The sequence below is a fragment of the Lichenostomus cassidix genome, chromosome 5 (genome assembly GCF_008360975.1).
Source record: "Lichenostomus cassidix isolate B80296 chromosome 5, HeHo_3.0, whole genome shotgun sequence".
Classification (NCBI taxonomy): Eukaryota; Metazoa; Chordata; class Aves; order Passeriformes; family Meliphagidae; genus Lichenostomus; species Lichenostomus cassidix.
Window position 1 is genome coordinate 36,477,036 of NC_139486.1, and position 18,972 is coordinate 36,496,007.

General features: G+C 40.5%; 1 protein-coding gene across 1 annotated transcript in view; it reads left to right on the top strand.

Moving 5' to 3' along the window:
- Window positions 1-248: 248 nt before the first annotated feature.
- LOC146436368 (cytosolic phospholipase A2 epsilon-like) overlaps window positions 249-18,972 on the top strand; it is a 33,747-nt gene continuing 15,023 nt past the window's right edge. Inside the window, exons 1-10 of the mRNA XM_085062341.1 lie at window positions 249-862; window positions 2,082-2,171; window positions 10,729-10,801; window positions 13,059-13,195; window positions 13,664-13,795; window positions 14,849-14,889; window positions 16,287-16,329; window positions 17,172-17,229; window positions 17,649-17,815; window positions 17,932-18,018. Coding sequence (XP_084918467.1) covers window positions 314-862; window positions 2,082-2,171; window positions 10,729-10,801; window positions 13,059-13,195; window positions 13,664-13,795; window positions 14,849-14,889; window positions 16,287-16,329; window positions 17,172-17,229; window positions 17,649-17,815; window positions 17,932-18,018 — 1,377 coding nt within the window. The 5' untranslated portion in view covers window positions 249-313. The remainder of the gene's footprint in view (window positions 863-2,081; window positions 2,172-10,728; window positions 10,802-13,058; window positions 13,196-13,663; window positions 13,796-14,848; window positions 14,890-16,286; window positions 16,330-17,171; window positions 17,230-17,648; window positions 17,816-17,931; window positions 18,019-18,972) is intronic.

The window sequence follows — 18,972 nt, forward strand, 5'->3', positions numbered from 1 at the left end:
AGCTGTGTTTGAAGGAGCAGGCTTCGGTGGCACCATGTGTGCTGGGACTCTGGGCAAAAGGGTGGCAGCAGTGCAGGACCTGTGGGGCAGCCACAGGCTGGGAGAGGTTCCCAGCCAGAGGAAGGTACCACATTCCTTTTGGCTGTTGTGATTGCACTGTAAGGTCCTTCCCTGAAGCAGTCTATCCTTGGTGCTCCCCTGTCTTTGGCAGTGGGAGGGCAGTCCTTTACTTAGAGAGATGAGATGGGTGGGGCCTCAGGTCATTTTATAAAATAACAAGTCATTGACTCCCACAGGAGTACATCCTGCAAACATGTCTTGGGAAGTGCTGCCTGTGGAGGTACCAGGAGCAGATACGGAAAACATGTCTCTAGAACCGCCGCCCACAGAGGTGCCAGCAGTAGATTCTGAAAATATGTCTCTAGAACTGCTGCCCATGGAGGCGCCAGGAGTAGATGCTGAAAATACATCTATTGAACTGCTGCCTGTGGATGTGCCAGGAGTAGATCCTGAAAACATGTCCAAAGGATTCCTGTCCATGGAAGAGCCAGGGGTATATCCTGAAAACATGTCTAAAGGATTCCTGCCCATGGAGGAGCCAGGGGTATACCCTGAAAATATGTCTAAAGGATTCCTGCCCATGGAGGAGCCAGGGGTATATCCTGAAAATATGTCTAAAGGATTCCTGCCCATGGAGGAGCCAGGGGTATACCCTGAAAATATGTCTAAAGGATTCCTGCCCATGGAGGAGCCAGGGGTATACCCTGAAAATATGTCTCAGGAATCGCTGCCCATGGAGCTACCAGAAGCACTCTATCACATGTATCCAGGGAAGACCATGATGCCATCAAATGCACTGGAGGTAAGAAAACAGCTTTAAAGTTTTGCTTAAGGTCTTCTGCATGTGACAGAAAACAAAATCCTGCTTTGTGAGTATGTTTGTATTCAAGCTAGTGTACAAATTTGCTGTCTTATGTGATTAGGGAGCGATGCCTCTGCCTGAAGGAGTTAGAGGTGAAATTTTCTCTTCAAGGCTCTCAGTGACAAAAGTCCTCCTGAATCCACTGGAGCCAAAGATCTCATCTTCATAGACAAAATGAGAGAAGTTAGAGTAGTATGGAGACAGAAACAGATAGAGAAAAAATGAACAGGGAAGGAAACTTTCTTTAGGTGTCTGAAGTATCAGCCTTTTTTTTCTGCAATTAAATGCTACTTTTATTAAAAACTTCATATTGCTGTATAAATAGCAAGATTTTGACATGTATAATAATGTGTCAAACCCATTTTTTTGTTATTGAAAATGGAATAAGAACAGGATAGAGACCAGGAATAGAAAATTGCATTTCACTTACACATTTACACATTCTGGTTTTGCTTCTGAATTTCTTTCATTTTGCTTTGCATTCCCTGCATTATTTCAAGATTTGCATTTAGTTTTAACTGTAGTACTTTTATGCATTGTTCTGTGTGCTCTCTGACTGGATGAAAGCACATCACTTCAGAAAGTACTTTGGAAACAGAAACAGAATATTTTCAACATTTTTTTGTAAAAACTGTCCTTTAATGGTTCTCCACAAAAAGGGGGCAACCTACATTGTACAAGTATTTTGGAACTTCTCGTTCCTGAAAAAGATTGAAATGTTAGATTTAAAATTTTGCAGCTGCAATGTTTCATATTCTGTGTTCAAACTCAGAGAAGATATTCTGAGGTATTTTAAACTGAGGTTTAATATTGCTAAGAGCTGGAGCAGATTGCCAAAAGATCACATTCAAAACGAAAAGCAAACCTTTTTCACAGAATAAATGTAGAGACATCTTCTGAGTATCTCAGAGCTGCCATGGTTCTGCCTTCATTAAATCATTGAAAGGGTACCCCTGACGTGGATTTTGTGCCAGTGTGCATGAAAACACGTGGTGGTTTGTTCATTAATCTGAGCGTGGTAACACAGCTGGGTGTAACCAACAGCAATTCTAATCAAGGTTTCAGCATAAATTATTGCAAATACAAATTAATTATCTACCCTGATAATGCTGCCTCTGTTGTTTGAATGTTATCATGTATTGTTTCTTTCTTTCTTTAGGATGGAAACTCAGGCATCGATCCCTTCGGAGATGGTGAATGGCAAAGAAGGAGAGATGGCAGTACTGTGCCAGACAAAGGTGATTTCAAGGTATTATGAACAATAGAATTTAGAACCAAAGAGTGCTAAGGGTTTTGTTTTTGTCAAAAGGGGAGAAGGCTCACATACATAAAGAATGATGGGAGCAGTTTGATTGTTACAAGGGAAATTTCCCTAAGTCTATTTTTTGAATCTTTTTATTCCTCTTATGTTTATGATTTTCATTGAATCATAGAATGGTTTGGGTTGGAAGCCACCTTTAAAGGTCATCTTGTTCCAAACCCCTGCAATGAGCAGGGACACCTTCAAGTAGACCAGGTGTTTCAGTTTCTGTAATTGCTTGTTTTATTTCTCTATTACGTTTTACTTGGAGCAGGCTGAATATCTGGTATTTTAATCTCTCGCTTAATTGTAAAAGAAATCTGCTAGTGAGCTTTCTGTTCCACAATACTTTTGGTAACTGAAAGGGGCAAAAGTAACAGTGAGGCATGCTCTGCTGCAGTGGCTTTGGCAGTGTGATCTCTATCCTTGCAATCTGTGAGGAATTCCTGGATTATTGAACCCTGATCTTTCAACACTTCTGGGCTCCATCAGGAAAGAAACTGTAGTGGGATGCTGTAAATGGAGTGATGCTTGAATGTGCTAGGGCTATTTCTTGTGCATGACTGTCAGTCAAAGATTTATTTTTGCTAGAAATTACTGATTCTTGGTGGGAGTTCTCATTCTGCTACTTTGTTGTCCGTGCAGCGAATCTGAACATAATTTCCTATCACTCAAAATTAGAGAAGTGTTATTCATATAACAATGTTGTCTCATGAAGTGTCTGCTTCTGACTGATAATTCTGTGGAAATTTGCACTATAATCCATGAAGACAAGTTCTACTGAGACAAAATGGAGCTGAAAAGAAGCTTTATCTGAAAGTTGAAGTCATACTGTGAACAAGCAGAGAGATGAGCTTTGTGATAAGCTGCTTGCCAGGTAGTTCTGCTGCAATTTGGGTGGTGACAAATTTAAACCAATTCTTATTCATATTCGTAATATTTTTTGGGTTTTTTTCAGAGTTTAGCTATTGTGTTTTCCCAGTATTAACATTTTTTTTTTTTTAAATTGGTGGCAAAAGATTATACTGTGTTTTCACAGGATATATTCTATTATAGAGCTAGGGTTTTTTTGGCATTTCATCTTGCAAATATGTATCTTACAACGTCTGGCATCTCCAGCTTGGGAAGAGACTAAAATTCTGGACCATGTATAGGATGAATAATTCTGTAGGTAGTAAGAACAGACTGAAAAAAATTGTTGCTCAGTTTTTGGTATAACATCTGTTCCTTTCAAGGGGTCAGGAACTTAAAAACGTGATGAGAGAAAGAAAAGAGATTTGAGCTCCTGGATTATAATTATAATTATCATAATTACTTATGATAATTTTACATATGACGAGTAACTTCTTGTCTCCATTTCTTAATCCCACACAATGGTGTGTTTGTTTTTCCATTGTGTGCTCAGGGTATAGACTTAAATCAAAGACATTCAAGGGTCATGAAATTTTAAGGAGAGAGATGTGACAGTAGTGGACAAAAAGAATCATCTGATATATTTGTAACCTTCTTCTAAACCACTTTGCTAAGACCGTATTGCTCCTGTCTCACACTGAAGGATAATTTTTTGCATTTCAAAATTCATGACAATGCATTGGTGATGGACTGAGTTGTTCTTGTATGTGGTTACAGAGGCACTGTTCTCGTCTCCGTTCAGAATAACACACTCTATCCTACGCACTTGCATGATCATTTCTTGACTACATCAGCAGAACCATATGTTCATGTGAAGGATGCATACACATTTTTCTGTCCTAAATTTCTATCAAATATTAATTATTCATCACTGAAACTACCAGAAGACTTAAATATTAGTGTCTCTGCCTGCTCAGAGGGATTGTTTGTTAGAAACATCTGACAGCATTTGCCAGCAACTGCATGTGTCTTTACACAAACATGCAGATTTTTATCTGTATTATTCAGGCCTTGGCTGGTGCTTAGCCCCATGCTAAAGCAACAGGCAGCACCAGCTCTGGTTTTCAGACATCAGTGTTTACACCAAAATATTTGAAGATTGCAGCAGGTGTCATATAGTAATGCACGTGAAGGAAGGGGAGTGGAACAGTTGGATGCATAGTCCTAAATTCATCATGAGCCACGTTTTAACAAGGCTAAGATGCATCACATGTCAGGTCAAGTCATACCTCATTTCCCTGCCAGATATGGGCTCCTTGTTCTTTCAGGGTTTGTACAGCTGGGAGAGCAGAAGCACTTTAAAAAAGAGGGACAGGTGAAGCTCTCACCCCTGTGCAAAGCAGGCGTTCTGGCTTCTGCTGAGTTTAGAGGTTGGAAGCAGCCCTTGAGATCTTGGGAAGAGTGGGAAGCTGCCACACAGCAGAGCAAGATTAGGAGCAAGTTGTGACACCTGCTTTTGGTACAGGTTGGGCTTGGTAATGAGAACCAGGAGCTGAGGCAGGCAGGAGGCCTGGGTCCCTGCTGGCACCAGGCTCCTTGGCATGAGCTCCTTGATTCCCACAAGAGCCTGCTGTCAGGAACAGCTCAGCCCCAGGCTCAGCAGCAACTGGAAAGGCAGGAGTCAAGAGCTCCTGAGCCAGCCTCACAGTGTTTGCAGGAGCATGGCTCCAGCAGCAGCTCTGCTCAGCTGCAGAAGCTCTTCTGAGCCCAGGTGCCTCCCATGCCACCACAAGTGTTGGTATGGGGATGCCTAAAATACAGACTGCTGAAATGACGTGTTCCAGCACACCTCCCACTTCAAAAATGAACCTCATCAAATCAAATGAGGCCACTTCCCATCAGCTCAAAACTTTGAAATATGGTTTGTCTAATCCATATTTGATATCAAAAGTGCAAACCATCGGTACCTGAGATAGACCTCTGTATACCTTTGAGAATCAGTAGTCAAAAACAGATTTTCTGAGTGTGATGCGTGTCTTGTGGTAATGTCTACCTCAGGATGTGAATCCAGAAATGTTCAACAACTGTCAGACGTAAACACTAATTTTACAACTATCTGGAATTAGGTGTAAGAGTCTCAGTCCTCAGATGGTTCATGCTCAGCCTAGTTTCTTTCTGTCATTTGTTCTGCTTGGGGAGAGCAAAGCATTGTAAAAGGACACTGGTTATTTTTACAGCTGGACTATCCTATACAGTTTTATATATGGAAATAGTTTTGAACATGCAGCTGAATACTTTAGGTTTTCAAATAGTTTTTTTTTTAGTTTTCAGAATCTGAAAAAGTCTGTTAAACATCTGCAAACACTAAAAGATGAAGGTAATGTTACCAGTACTGAAAGGACGATGCAACCAGTCTGAGTTATTATTCAAATAAAACATCTCTGCAAATTTATATAGCAAGCAATAGGAATAATAATACTGCATTCATTTATTAAATATAAATTATACATCTCTGCATTTATGGGATCACTGTGCAGTGTGAGTATCCATGTGTTGATCAGTATTTGAAGTTTTGATTTTTGGAAATGTCTTTGAAGCACAGTATCATGAGTACAATGTGCATAGTCTCATTCCGCTGAAGTTTTCTGAGTCCCATGATGGATATATGCATGAGGAAGCAATCATCTGAAGGATACAATTCTTGTTACCTTGCTTATACCTGTCATTCTCCTGTGGACACATAAAAATTTCCCTTGCTCAAACCAGGGTTCCTGTGGCTATATGCCTGAAAGGGGCTTTTCTATCTGGATGTGGGCATTTTTAATTCATCAACCCAACCAAGACTTCTGCTAATGCTGGTGGAAAGGTGGTCTGATTAGAAGTTACATTATTAATAAAATCCATGAAACACACAGCTTGTGAAAAGCACCGCTGTGGCAGCAGTGATCATCAGCATCCCCAGCCCACGCACAGCCCCACAGCCCTCGGCTGAGGTGCCCACCCCAGTGCCTGGAAGAGGTGAAGGCAGGAAGCAATTAGAGTATCTTTTCCATCGCAGAGCCTGAGTTTGTCAAGAATGAGGAAGAGCTTCAGAGAGGTGGCCAAAGGCAGCAGGTCTGGGCAGCCTGCCACGGGGGTTCCCAGAACATCCCACAGCAGTGGGAGGAAGGCTGCAGCAGGCTGGGGCAGGGCTTGGTGAGTGATATTCACAGCCTGAAGCATCCTGACTGCAACTGTAAAAATCTTGAGGATGCACACACATGCTTTAAGGAGACCTGACTCTCAGACAGCTCAAGATAGACTTTCACACACCACCAGCTCTAGATGCACCATCAGCAGGGAAGTTCTTTTGTTTGGTCCCTGGCTACCATCTAGTTAAATTAACAACTGGAGATGAAGAAAGGAGTGCCCTGCAACATCCTGGGAGTGATTTCATCTCAACAGAATGCATCTCCAGGCCAGGAATGCAGGAGTACCTTAGACAAGGAGAGGAAGCTATCTTTGCCAGGAATGGCTGCTGAGCTAGTAGAGGACATAGAAACATATAGAGAAATTATTACTTGGTGATTGCAGGAAAAATGTTTGGATAGAGAGGAAGCCTTTTTCATGGGTTACACAGATAACCCGCACTTTTTCAGGTTGGTCTGTAGAAACAGCTTTTTCAGCCATTGTAGAAGTAAATTGATTGTCCTAAAGGTATTTTTAAATTTTTAAATCACAAACCTGACCTTTGCAGGATGGTTTGTGGAATAATATGCACTGCAGTTGCACTGAAATAGGTAATGGTACCAGCACACTGTGCACATAGTTTTCTTTGGTTCCTCATCACCCAGCATGACAAAGGCCACCTACTCATCAGACCACATCAAAGACATTCCACATTTCATGTAGAAAAGCAGCAGCTGAATATCTCATTGGAGAACAGCTTAGTTGATGATGATACAGTTTTCACACACACAAACTGAATATGAATTTCAGAATCTCTGCATTGTTTTTCTGTTAGTTTGTAATTCCTTTGTAATAAATACCAATCTAAAAAGAGCAACAATCAAATCTGAGAATGTGTTGACTGCTCCTGAAGGTTCAAGAGTAAACTCTCCTCTCTGGATCAGTGTTGTTGCATAACTGGTCTCTGTTTTGGGAAGGCAGCTACAATATTCTGCTACCTGATGGAACATCTATGCTAAACCAAGCACTTAACACTAAAAAAAACCCCAAAAAGCATTCACCCAGTGCACGTTTGACTGTACTGTTGTGGAATTGTGTGACTGGGGTAGTCTACAGTAGGTGAAGGGATGAATGCTTATGCTATTGATATCAGAAGCTGGAAAGATGTAGCTAGTAATTCTCCATGCTGGAAGAGTCTGTCACATGAAGAAACCTAAAGGCTGAAGGAAAAAAGCTATGGAGAGAAAAGCAAGTAAAAAAGAATGGTAAAGAAGTAGAGTCATCCTCTGATCTCATGGACTCTTGCCTCGTTAAGGAGTCCTGCCACTTCTGATGTGGCAGGATGTATTATACAACTAAACTAGTGGAATAATTTACAGCAGTGCATTTTGAGATGGGTGCATGCCACACATACCTACATCTGAATATAAGCATGACTTTAAAGAGGGCTGGGATAGACCTGCAGAGGCACAAATGTTCCAGGAATGCTGACAGCCTGCATTGCCAGAGTGCTCATGACAGAGAAATTTCTGTTTTCAAATTCTTACTCCTCAGCTGGGAGAAAGTGGGCATCCTTCACATGACAGAGGAATCCCTTACTTACACCAACATAGTAACTTAGTGCCATGTTGTTGCTTTTTATTGGAAGCACAATAAAGTCAGAAGAGACTATGAGGTCTGTTCGTCATTAGATGGAGTGGCTGCCTGGAAAATCCCAGTAAAACTTCATGTCCCTGGGACTTCAGAGACACTAGCACTGTACACCCTGCTCATGCATTGGCATCACAGAGCACTGTACTGCATGCAGCACAAGCTGGGAAGCACCAAATTGAAAACAAGCTGACAAATTGACAGTTTGCTGTGGTGGAAACCTCTCCATGTATGGAACATCATTACAGCAGCAGCCTTTCTTTTTGTTAAAGATATCGTAATAGGTGTTAAGTGAACAGAATAACAGAACCTCTGTCTTTTGTTTTATACATGCATGACTGCTATTTTCTGTGTAACTAGACCCTAGTAAATCGTGTTATAGTTGTCACGGTTACTATTTAAATACATTTCTTTTGTTTAAAATGTTACTGGAATTAATTAAAATAGTAAATCCTCCTGGGACCAGAAGAACTGGCAAGGCCTGATCACCAGGTGAATTCTACTCTCCCTATTGTCTTTGCTACTGCCACTGGCAGGTGCTGGGGCTAACAGGATGACTGACGCCTGTCTCCTGCCTTTTCCTCGGGTAACTGGCTGGTGCCATTTGCCTCTTTCCTAGTGCAAGCACAGGTTCGGATTTCTGTAGCTTCTGATAGGCCACTGATTTTTTTTTTGCTTTTCCTTTTTTTGTGAAATGTCAGTAAATCTTTTTGTGAAACCTGAATTTTTGGGAATTCATTTCCCCATGAAAATCTGGCTAACATGTTAAAAAGTCATTATATGGGCACCAGGAGGAAGGTGATCAGATGGCAGAAACCATCTAATAATCCTTAACCCCACCCCCAACCCACCTTTTCTCCTATCTAAGAATCTCAGATTGCTTTGCAGATAATGAATTCATTGGTTCTCACTCAAGAAATGCCACTTGTCAGAGGAGGTGTAGCTGGAGCAGATCCAGGAGCTGGCAGCACTTTGCGCAATCTCTGGAGATAAATAAAAGCCTACGAGAATTTCCCCCATGTTTATGCAGATCCTAAAGAACAATGAGTTTCTGCCTTCTAGGGCATATGCTGAGGTGCCTAAGCTCATTCCTAACATGTGAGTGTGGCGATCTACCTTTGTTAATTACCCAGCTGAGAAGAGGCGTAATTTAACAGGGTGTAGAACTGTATTAATATGGCTATACTGTTTCTAAAATCTGAACTAGTGTCCTTGCATGAGGTAGCTCTGAGGATGTATCCTTCCATCAGTTGTTTGCAAATTTTGAAGCTTCTTGTAAGGCTTTTTCTCTTTTGAGAATACTTAAAATAGAAGGTAGAAATAGAAGGTAAATAGATGTCCTAGGTTGAATTTCATGAAGCAGTAAAAAAAAAGGCATAGAATTTTTGAGACGCATATAAGAGGGGTTGAAACAGCAATGGTTTCTAAGAACTCTAAAAAAGTTTTAACATAACATGATTTGTTAGAGGAGAGAGTTTTAATCGCATATTGGAAAACAATTTTGTTGTGAAAGAAGAGGCATAATTATCTTTCCATCTGTAAATAAGACCCTTTTGATCTGTTCTCTTGAAAAAAAATTGGCCACATTGCATATATTGTTTTAAGTGAGGTTCTTCCAGCTTCTCTATCTGCCTTAACATTTATTTTGTCTGTTTGTTTATAGTTGTTATAGGAAGTCTCTGAAGTACAACAGAAATAGAAGGATGCTCCTAAAAGAGAGGAAATCTCTTGATAAAAATAGCAGTTGTCAAATAGAATGATTTGTGGGGCTCTGCTGTAAGCACTTATGCAGATGGAAACGTTTCTAGGAGTGTGAGGAAATAACCATGTGTCACAGCCACAGGAAGTGCTGATTTATTTATTGGCTTGGTCAGAATAGCCTTTTGCAGATAGCTCTGAGCCAGAGACAGGTTTATGGAATGAGCCAGCAGGAAATTGTCTTCCTTAGAAGAAGGAACTCACATTTATCTTGTAATAATAAATAGGAAGAGGTGCCTGCAGCCACAAAACCTGGAGAGACTTGTTTTATAGAAAATTAAGGCTGAGACATTCAAAGGGAACAAGGGAAGTTAAGTACTTTCAGTCTTTGGGATTTTTTTGGAAGAAGGTAGTATTCTTTATTTTTCTCCAAAGGCAACCCATAACTTAATTCTTTACACCCTAAATCCTCTGGAAATGATTTTCAAACATTGGTTTATCTCATATTTGTGATTTACAAAAGCTCACATTATTGTTACTCTTTTTCTCACACAGTTGTAAATTGCAGGAAATCTATTTGTTTGAAGCAGAAGGCAAAAACACTTCTTAAAGAGTGGTGCTTCAGGTTTATTCCATGGGAGTCGACAAAAACAGATATTCTTCACAGCACTTTTTCAAGATTTCCTTCAAGATGCTTTGGGATTTTATGGGTGGTCACTAAGAGGATTGACTGTAACTTTGACTAAGACTGATGGCATTTTTACAACTTCACGATGGGGCTCACCAGTGCATGTTCAAGAGACTTATTGCAGCTATTTTGTAGACTAAACTCAGCAGTTTCAGAACAAGAGGTTTTGCAAGCATCTCACAGGCTGTGTAAATTGTCAGGGATTTGTCCCTGTCTTTTCTGCTCTGATGAGCAACCTGGAGTCTCAGAGTAATAAAGCAAAATGAGAGTGCAATATACAAAATATTAAGACTTTTTTAACAGCAGAATCTTAATCTGCAGAATAGTGAGATAGTTGACCCAAATTTTACCAACTGTATTTGTGGTTTTGGGCACCCAATTAATTTGCACATTTGAAATTTTTTCCCACCAAAGGCTTATTCCTACCTCTTTTTTACTGTTCTTCTCCAGATTGAATCCTCTCCTTGCTACCTGTTGACTGTAAGGATCATCCGAATGAGAAATCTCCAACGAGTAGATGCTTGTGAGTATCTCCATTCTTAGTGGTAACTCAGGATACAGGCAAATTATATCTTTTTTAATTTTATGACAACCTTTTCTTAGTGTTTGTGAAATAACCTAGAGTTTTTGTAAATTAATTGTTATAAACTAGGTCAATCCTTGCTGCTTGCTGCTGTTTCATTGAGTGCTTTCTGACTCGTTTCAAGACTTGAATGTATTTTTGAGGATAAGTATTTTCTCTCAAAGGAAGGAGAGTTTCTGACACAGGTAGATGAAGAAAGACTTCATTCCATGTTTTCAAAAACAACAGGTATTTCTGCTGATGGGTTGTAGCACTTTGGTAAATGTGGCTGGGAGGAGTAAACTTTTTCAACCTTCTCAATCTTTCTGCCAAAGATGAGTTGAACAGGGAAAAGCTTTTTACAGCCATTACCACCAAGCTAATGCCATCATTAATCACCCTGAAATGACAGTAAAAATGCCATGCTGACTGAGAGCTGGATGCTTGGTCACTTCTAACGTTCCTGTAGAAGTCTAGCAGTTGTGTAAGAGTGTGAGTCACATGGCAGGAAAGTGGTGGGAAGGGAGTAAGTTGGCAAGGAAAACACCGCTGTTTTGTTAAAGAACATGGACTATCCACATGTGCAGTGAGGAGAGGCGTTTCACACAAAATAGGTTAACAGTTTGTTTTGTTTGAGTGAATACAGCTACATGACTACCTGTGAAAGGATGCTGAAATTAGTTCGAGAGGGAGCGTGGAAGGGAAGTGATGTAACCCTCATGATTCTCTTGATTCTACTGTTTCGCTGGAAGCAGCAGTAATTGGCTCTATAGTCTTTTGCTCAGGAAGAGTGAGGAAAGATTTTCTGAAAGATGAAGATCTGGATTTACCATGCAGTACCATTCCCATCTTGTCCTGTGGTTGTCACATGTTTTTCTGGAAGATATATCAGAGGTTTTTCCTGTGTCACAGCTCTCAGTGAGGGAGATAACAGCTGTATCCCAGGTCATATCACTGGGTTGCACACTCTGCACCTCCCTCCTGCTCTGTGGCTGTGGCACATGTGTGATGAAGCAAGAATACAGAAAGGTCTCATCAGAGACTCATCTCAGATCTTCTGTGTGCCAGGCAACAAGACAAATAACAAGGCTGTAGGAAGAGATTGTGCAAGCAGAACTGAGGCAATATTTTGCATTAAATACACAGCTGACCAGTTTGGCTGCATCTACTCGTATAATTAAGGATTGCTTGATATGCTTTGTATCTTCTCAAAGTACAGTGAAGATACAGGAATGATATATCAGTAGAATAAAGTACTTGCCAGCCAAACTGCCATCAGTCATTGATCTCCAATGATAAATTCAAAGTCATATAGTAGTTACACAAATTACTTTTATGCATTTTAAAATCAATAGCATTTCTAGGTTCTCCAAATATATTCAAATACATATTTTTGCAGTTTCAAAAGTCTTCAAAGCATTATTGTCTTCATGGAATTTCCCAGATTGAAAAAATGAAATACTTGAAGGTACAGAGCAACAATTGAAACAACTTTTACATCAAGAGGGACTAAATAGGCTACAGTCCTGAAGAGATCTGCTTGAGATTTACTTTAATTTAGGTGCCTTGAGAAATGGGATGTAAAATCCTTCCTAACTTTCTCCTGGTGCCTTTTGGGAGAGAGACTTGGTCCCTCTCTTCCTGGAGGTAGCAGTTAGTTAAACCCCAATGCCTAATTCAATGAGCTCCTTCTGCAGGAAGCTTCTGCCATCTCATACAACAGGGGTAGTTCTGTAGATCCTTTCACAAACCCTCACCAGGAAAATCACTGAGGCAAGGCAGAGTTGAAGACCTTTTGCAGTTGTTCTTAAAAGGTGGAGGAGGGTCCCAGCCCCTCTTGTCAAACAGCAGCTCAGGATTTGTGTGTTTGTGTGTGTGTGCATGCACACATGAGCACAGGGAAGCTTGTTGGCTGAGAAGCTGAAGTGGCTGACTAAAATAAAAAATTCTCACCCTTTTCTTTTTTACACAACATTACTGTTGTCTGTAACTCATGCAATGAAGAACAGAAACCACGTTCTGTACAAGGTCATCTTGTGGTCTGTGCTTTTTCCCTATCAGATGGGAATATTGAAAAGGGATACATTACAGTAGATATTTCTCTCTTTAACTTATGCTTTCTGTTGGTACCAGTTGCTGCAGTAACCTTTCCAGCGTCATGCAGCATTGCTGCCGCCTTTGCCATGTTAGCAATTGTTTTGCCTCTTTCCCTTCCCAGTGAGCCAGGCTGATTGCTATGTGTCGTTGTGGCTGCCAACTGCGACGTGTGAAAGGGCTCGCACTAAAACTGTGAGAAACTCTGACAATCCAGTGTGGAACGAAACCTTCTACTTTAGAATACAGAGTCAGGTCAAGGTAAGGAGCCAAAGTTGTCTGCTTGAAGCAGCCTGAAGGTTTTGTGTATGTATCTCCTGAAGTGTGCCCAGGAATTGTTTAATAGACGGCACATGGTAAGGGATTGCTTGAAGTGTTTAACAGCAGAGATGACAGAGTTCCTATGTCTATTCAATGGTGCTGCACAGGAGGGGCAGACAGTGAGCTCAATTTTGAAGTTTTAGGGAAACATGAGACTGTTCTGAGTCAGTGCAAGATGGATACAGAATCTGGGAGTTACCTGAGTTGTTGTATAGGTATAGCCAATGTATTTTGTTACAGCAATTAAAATGAACTAAGCAAGAATGAATATGCAATTCAAGTATGTTTTTCCAAAGGGGGATTATATTTAATTTCTCAACTTTTCTTCTCAAGCACAATACTTTCTGCCTGGAGCTAATGATGTTCAGCCTGCGAAGCTATAAAAAACTCTTCTCTCTCTTTTTCCAGAACGTGTTGGAGCTCACGGTGTATGATGAGGATTTTGCTACTCCAGATGACCATCTCCTCTGTGCACTCTTTGATACTGCTAAACTTCCAATTGAAAGAACAGTGATCCTGTACTTCAAGCCTAGCCCAGATGTGAGAGCAACTGAGCAACTAAAGCAACTAAGAAACCAGTGGAGAGTTACAGAACACTTCCAAAATCTTTCTGAACCTGCCATGGATTAGTTATTCAAATCATGAGTACATGAATTGCCATTCAAATTATAAGCACAAAAATATGGTTAAAAATTAAATTTGAGAGTCTGAACCCCTCTTTCCAATATTTTATCAATTATTAAAGGCCATAGTGCAATAGGTAGGGGAGGGATCTAACTGCGAGCTATTCCTGAGGAACACCAAATCCATACAGCTGTTGCAGGGTGAATAATCTGTACATTTTTTCCCCATGTACTTCATCACTTGGATAATTCCCATAATTCATAACCCCCTGTCCCTTTGCTAGTGTCTACTTTCACCCCAAAAGGCAAAGATGGAGTTGCCTCTGTATGTGTCCCACAATGAATGGATGATTCACTATGTTTCTCAGTTTCTCATCTGTAAAATGGGAAAAATAATCTTGATTCCCTTTGAGATCTAAGGGTTAGATCAGCAAAATATTTCACATGCAACTTCTTGCTACCAGGGACAGATTCTAGTCTCCAAACTAGGTCATTCACAGCCAGCTTGTACAGACCAACAGTGCGTTACTCAGGGTTGCGTAACACCAACTCTGAATCACTTATACTGTTCTCTGTTTATTATGTTAAAGTAATGGGTGTAAAGTATGTTTAATTTCCAAGATAATAGCTAGTACAGTAAGTCATGGCAGGACAGTGACAGGAATAGTTGGGAGAAAAGGTTAGATTTCAGTATACCAAGGAAGTTGCAAATTGTCTTTCTGTAGCAGCTTCACACTGAGAAATAGAAGTATAGGTTGTTTTGATGTTATCTTGAAGATGAAAGGAGATGAGGAAGGAATTGTTAAATCATCTGGCTGAAATGTTGATTCAGACCACCCAGACTGAAATATTTATCACAGGCTATTCATTGCAGTAATAACTTTAATATATCAGGGACCTGGGTTTACACAAGGGACAAAGCATTATGTAGCTACTTCATTTAATATCTTGTTCTTGTTCTTGCTTTCAGGCCAAGGAGGAGCTAGAGGTTGAATTCAAATTGGAGGTTGCGTAAGTGATACAGAGATTGTTTTAAAAATGAAAAAATTGTTAATGATAAAACAAAAAAACAGCATTAGAAATCATGCTCTGTGGTATTTCTGTAAAAAAGTGCCAGCTTTCTCCTACATCATTGCTAGAGTTCCCAACCCCTGACTGATTAGCTTGTTCTGTAGCTTAGATGCTTTCAAAGGCATGCAGTCTTTCAGTTATGCAGAGAAGGTGTGGATGCCCCATTCCTGAAAGTGTTCAAGGTCAGGCTGGATGGAGCTTTGAGGAGCTTGGTCTAGTGGAAAGTATCCCTGCCCATGGCAGGGGCTTGGAACTAGATGATATTTGAAGTCTCTTCCAACCCAAACTATTCTATTATTTGTCTACCTGGGGACATTTCAGAAGGCTTTTCAAGTGTGTGAGCATTCCTGCCTATCAATTTTTCCTTGCCTGTTTCAGGTTATGTATTGGGCACACTTTTAGAGTTGAAATATACTGGTTATGTTTCCAGTGTACCTCCAATTCCTTCAGTTTTCCCTTGCAGTACTGTTTAAATCCTAGTAATTCTGTTTTCTTTCTGCTTAACACAATCACAATGTGATGGAAACTTGTTTAAGGATATAAGGCTCTTTCTCCAGGATGGTCATCCTGCCATCCATGAATCACCATTTTTGTGTCTGTGCTGCCACAAGGTAACTAAGGCATGGCAGAAATAAAGTGACCAGCCTAAGGTCAGCTCTTGTACCAGTGGGGAGCCAAGGCCAGAAGTCAAGTCACTCCACACTATCTCCTGACCACCTGAATGATCTGGAAAGCTTTTTTTTTTTTTCCCCTCATGTAATTGGTACCCACTGCCCTGTGCCACTTTGAAACAGGCTCCCCAGGAAAGTGGTAACAGCATCAAGCCTGCCAGGTTTCAAGAAGCATTTGGACAGTGCTCTCAAGCACATGGTGTGCTTCTTGGAGTTGTGCTGTGTGGGGCCAGGAGTTAGATTTAGTGGGGTCCCTTTCATGGGTCCCTTCCAGCTCAGGATATTTGCATGCCAGCAAATACATATAACTGATTTTGCAACAATGATATGCTGTTGTGTGAGCATGTTACCACTGAAATAGATTTATTTTATGTGTTAACAGTGAGAAGAATTTAACTGCCTAACAGTAGATTCCATTTTAGATGATCATGAGACTGCACTGTAAAAATATAGCCATGATGCACATTGCTCAGCTTTGGTACAGAGATGAGTCCCCTCAGAGTAGTGCTTAGTCCAAGCAAACAAGGAAAGGAGTTTGTTATGTACCTGTTGGGGTCCTTCAGACTGTTGGTTTTTTAAGTGGGTGGAAAGGGCAACATCCTGGGTAAAGATGAGCGGGATTGTTTTGACGTAAAGAAATCCACGTATTTTCATTTTGTTTTCCAGATCTGGTCCTCATGAAATGATTGCTACCAATGGAGTGCTGGTGGTATGTGTCTTTCCCAATATATTTTTTTCAAGTGATTCCTTAATATAAAGGGAAAGGGAGGGTTGGGGTTAGAGAAGCCAGTAGGCAAATTCTTTCTCTTTCTTTCCTCTTTTCCATTTAGATACTTTCAGAACGGGGTATTTAATCTACCTGTTCATTGGAGATAACCCATTTGTCCTATACTTCCCTATTTCCCATTTGTCCTATACTTCACCACACCACACACACATACACACACACAGAATTTTCCTCTGGTACTTGTACTTCAAAAAATGTACTGCTTGCTGTCTATCAGAACACAATGATAAAAAGGCTGTGAAACCACTTACTGATAATCTGCCAAGCCCTTTCCTCCCCTTGGAGAAGAGAAATGCCCTGTGGTAAGTTCTGCATGAAATACTGACTTATCAAAAATACATTATGTGGAAAAAGGGTAAGCACCATGAAAATAAAATCAACCCCCGAAATGCTAATAGCAATGCTTCTGCAGAAAACCCTTCCAACTACTAATCTCTCTTGATCTCTCAGTGACATATCTTTATTTTTTTTTCCTAGTTTAACCCTTTGTACTTATGCCACTATCCTGAAAATGGTCCTGATTTCCTTCCTTTGTATATTCCTCTCACTGTGCCCAATCTTATGCCATTGTCCCACATGGGATGCCTAACAACTCCCTCAAAAGCTTTTCCTTTTCTTTAGTCAGTGTCTAATGGGAAAAACCTCAGAGATGGAAGGGAATCCAGAACTCCAGGTGACTCCAAGCTGAGGGATCAACAGCTCCCTATAATGAGGATAGGATATGATGATCTTTCTCACAAGTTCCTGAAATCTGTCTTTTACAGTGTCGTGAACTTTGCTGCTTGGAAGTTGAAGTGGCAGAGAAGACTAAGCAAAAATCAAGTAAGGATATTGCTTTGTTACCTAGTTACCAAAGCATGCTTACTGATGAGAAGATGCCCCTTTCATATAATGTGTTTGTGTAATAAATAGTGCTTACAGTATCCAGTGAAGTTAATGTCAGGTAAACACATTAGGTTGTTATAGACTCCAATGACCTCATCTAGATACATGTTAATAAGGCCTATTAAATGCACATTAAAGTTGAAATCCCAGTTCTATATTACAGCAAGAATATTCAGATTCCCCTTTCTATATAAAGAGCATGCACTTTTCTCCTTTTCCTTCAGTGCCGGCACTCCCTTCAGAGTGCTTTGCACTGGGCAAAGCTGTGCTACCTGCACCGCACTTTTAATCAAGCCAGTATATTTTTATGGTTAATCATATTAATATTTCTTTTGATCTTTGTTTTGCCTCTTTAGAGAAAGAACTTTCCCTCACTGTGAAGGGCTCCTTTGAGGGGACACAGGATATCATTCTGGGCCCCAATGGAGTCGTCAACCCATCATGTCCCACCAAGTTCCACTACATCAAGTATGCGGAGCCAACACTGGATGTCATGCTGCCTAAGAAGAGGCGCTACCACCCTGTATGTTGGAGTGGCCTCAGTGATGGAGGGATCTTGAGTATCTCTCAAGAAAGTGGGAGGAAGGAGAGAGGGTAAACCCATTACTGGTTTTGTCCTAAAGCATGTTGTTTTCCCAGTGGTCCTGTAAGTACACTACAGAGACGGGCTCCCCAGTTGTGATGCTGAACTCGCTGCCCATGGGAAGGAAAACAACCATTGCAGAGGTAAGCACCAGTTCCAGCTGTTTGGAATAAAAGGTCACTCAAGTAGAAACCGTTCCTTGTAATGTTGTCCCAGATGGCTGCTAAGAGGGTCAGAAATGTTCTGATTCTTCATTAGACTTTGAGAAAACAGGAGCTTTGTTTCTCCAGATGTTTTCTCCACAGAGACAGGTTGTCCCTGTATTACTCTCCATTACATGCCAGCAGTGGATACAGAGACCTACAAGGATGTAAGAAAATATAATTCTTCCTTCAGTACATCTCACCCTGTTTACCTAAAGACTCACTGAGTTCTCCTTTGCTTAAGGTTCAAACTGAAAGTTGGTCCTTTGGCACAAACTAGAAAAATATCAGTAAACATGCCCACAGTCAACCATATACTTGAGAGGACAATATATTGAAATATGCTGAAAATATTAGTCATGGAGTATGTATTTTAAATAATATAATGAGAATATTCCTTAAGTAGGACCATTAAAACATTCTTTCAGAACAAAGCACATTTTGTCACTTAATATGAAGACTGAAATAATGACTAATAAGAGAGGATAAAGTATTGGCAGAAGCAAATGCATACTTTCAGTCTCTTCACTGTGAGACTATGGCCAGGATGTCAAAGATATGCTGTGTAGTAGACCATAAAGAATGGGAAACACATGAAAAAATGGTAAGTCAGGATGCTGCAGAAAGCTTATGAGTAGCACAGGAAATGGGACCTACTGCGTGAGTCTCAGAAACCTCTTATATCGGGATGTTTAATTGTTTCTGCAGCCTGGAAGGATTTGGTATCTGTAGGTAGGGATGTTCCACTAAGGATAATGGAATGCTTTTGGAAAAAAATGCCAAGATCTCAGACATTTAAGTTTGTGATTGCCAGAGCTTGCTGGAGTACACATCAAACTCTGACCCCAAGAGAGAAAGGGAAAAGAGAAAATTTAAAATTAAAATTAAAAAATT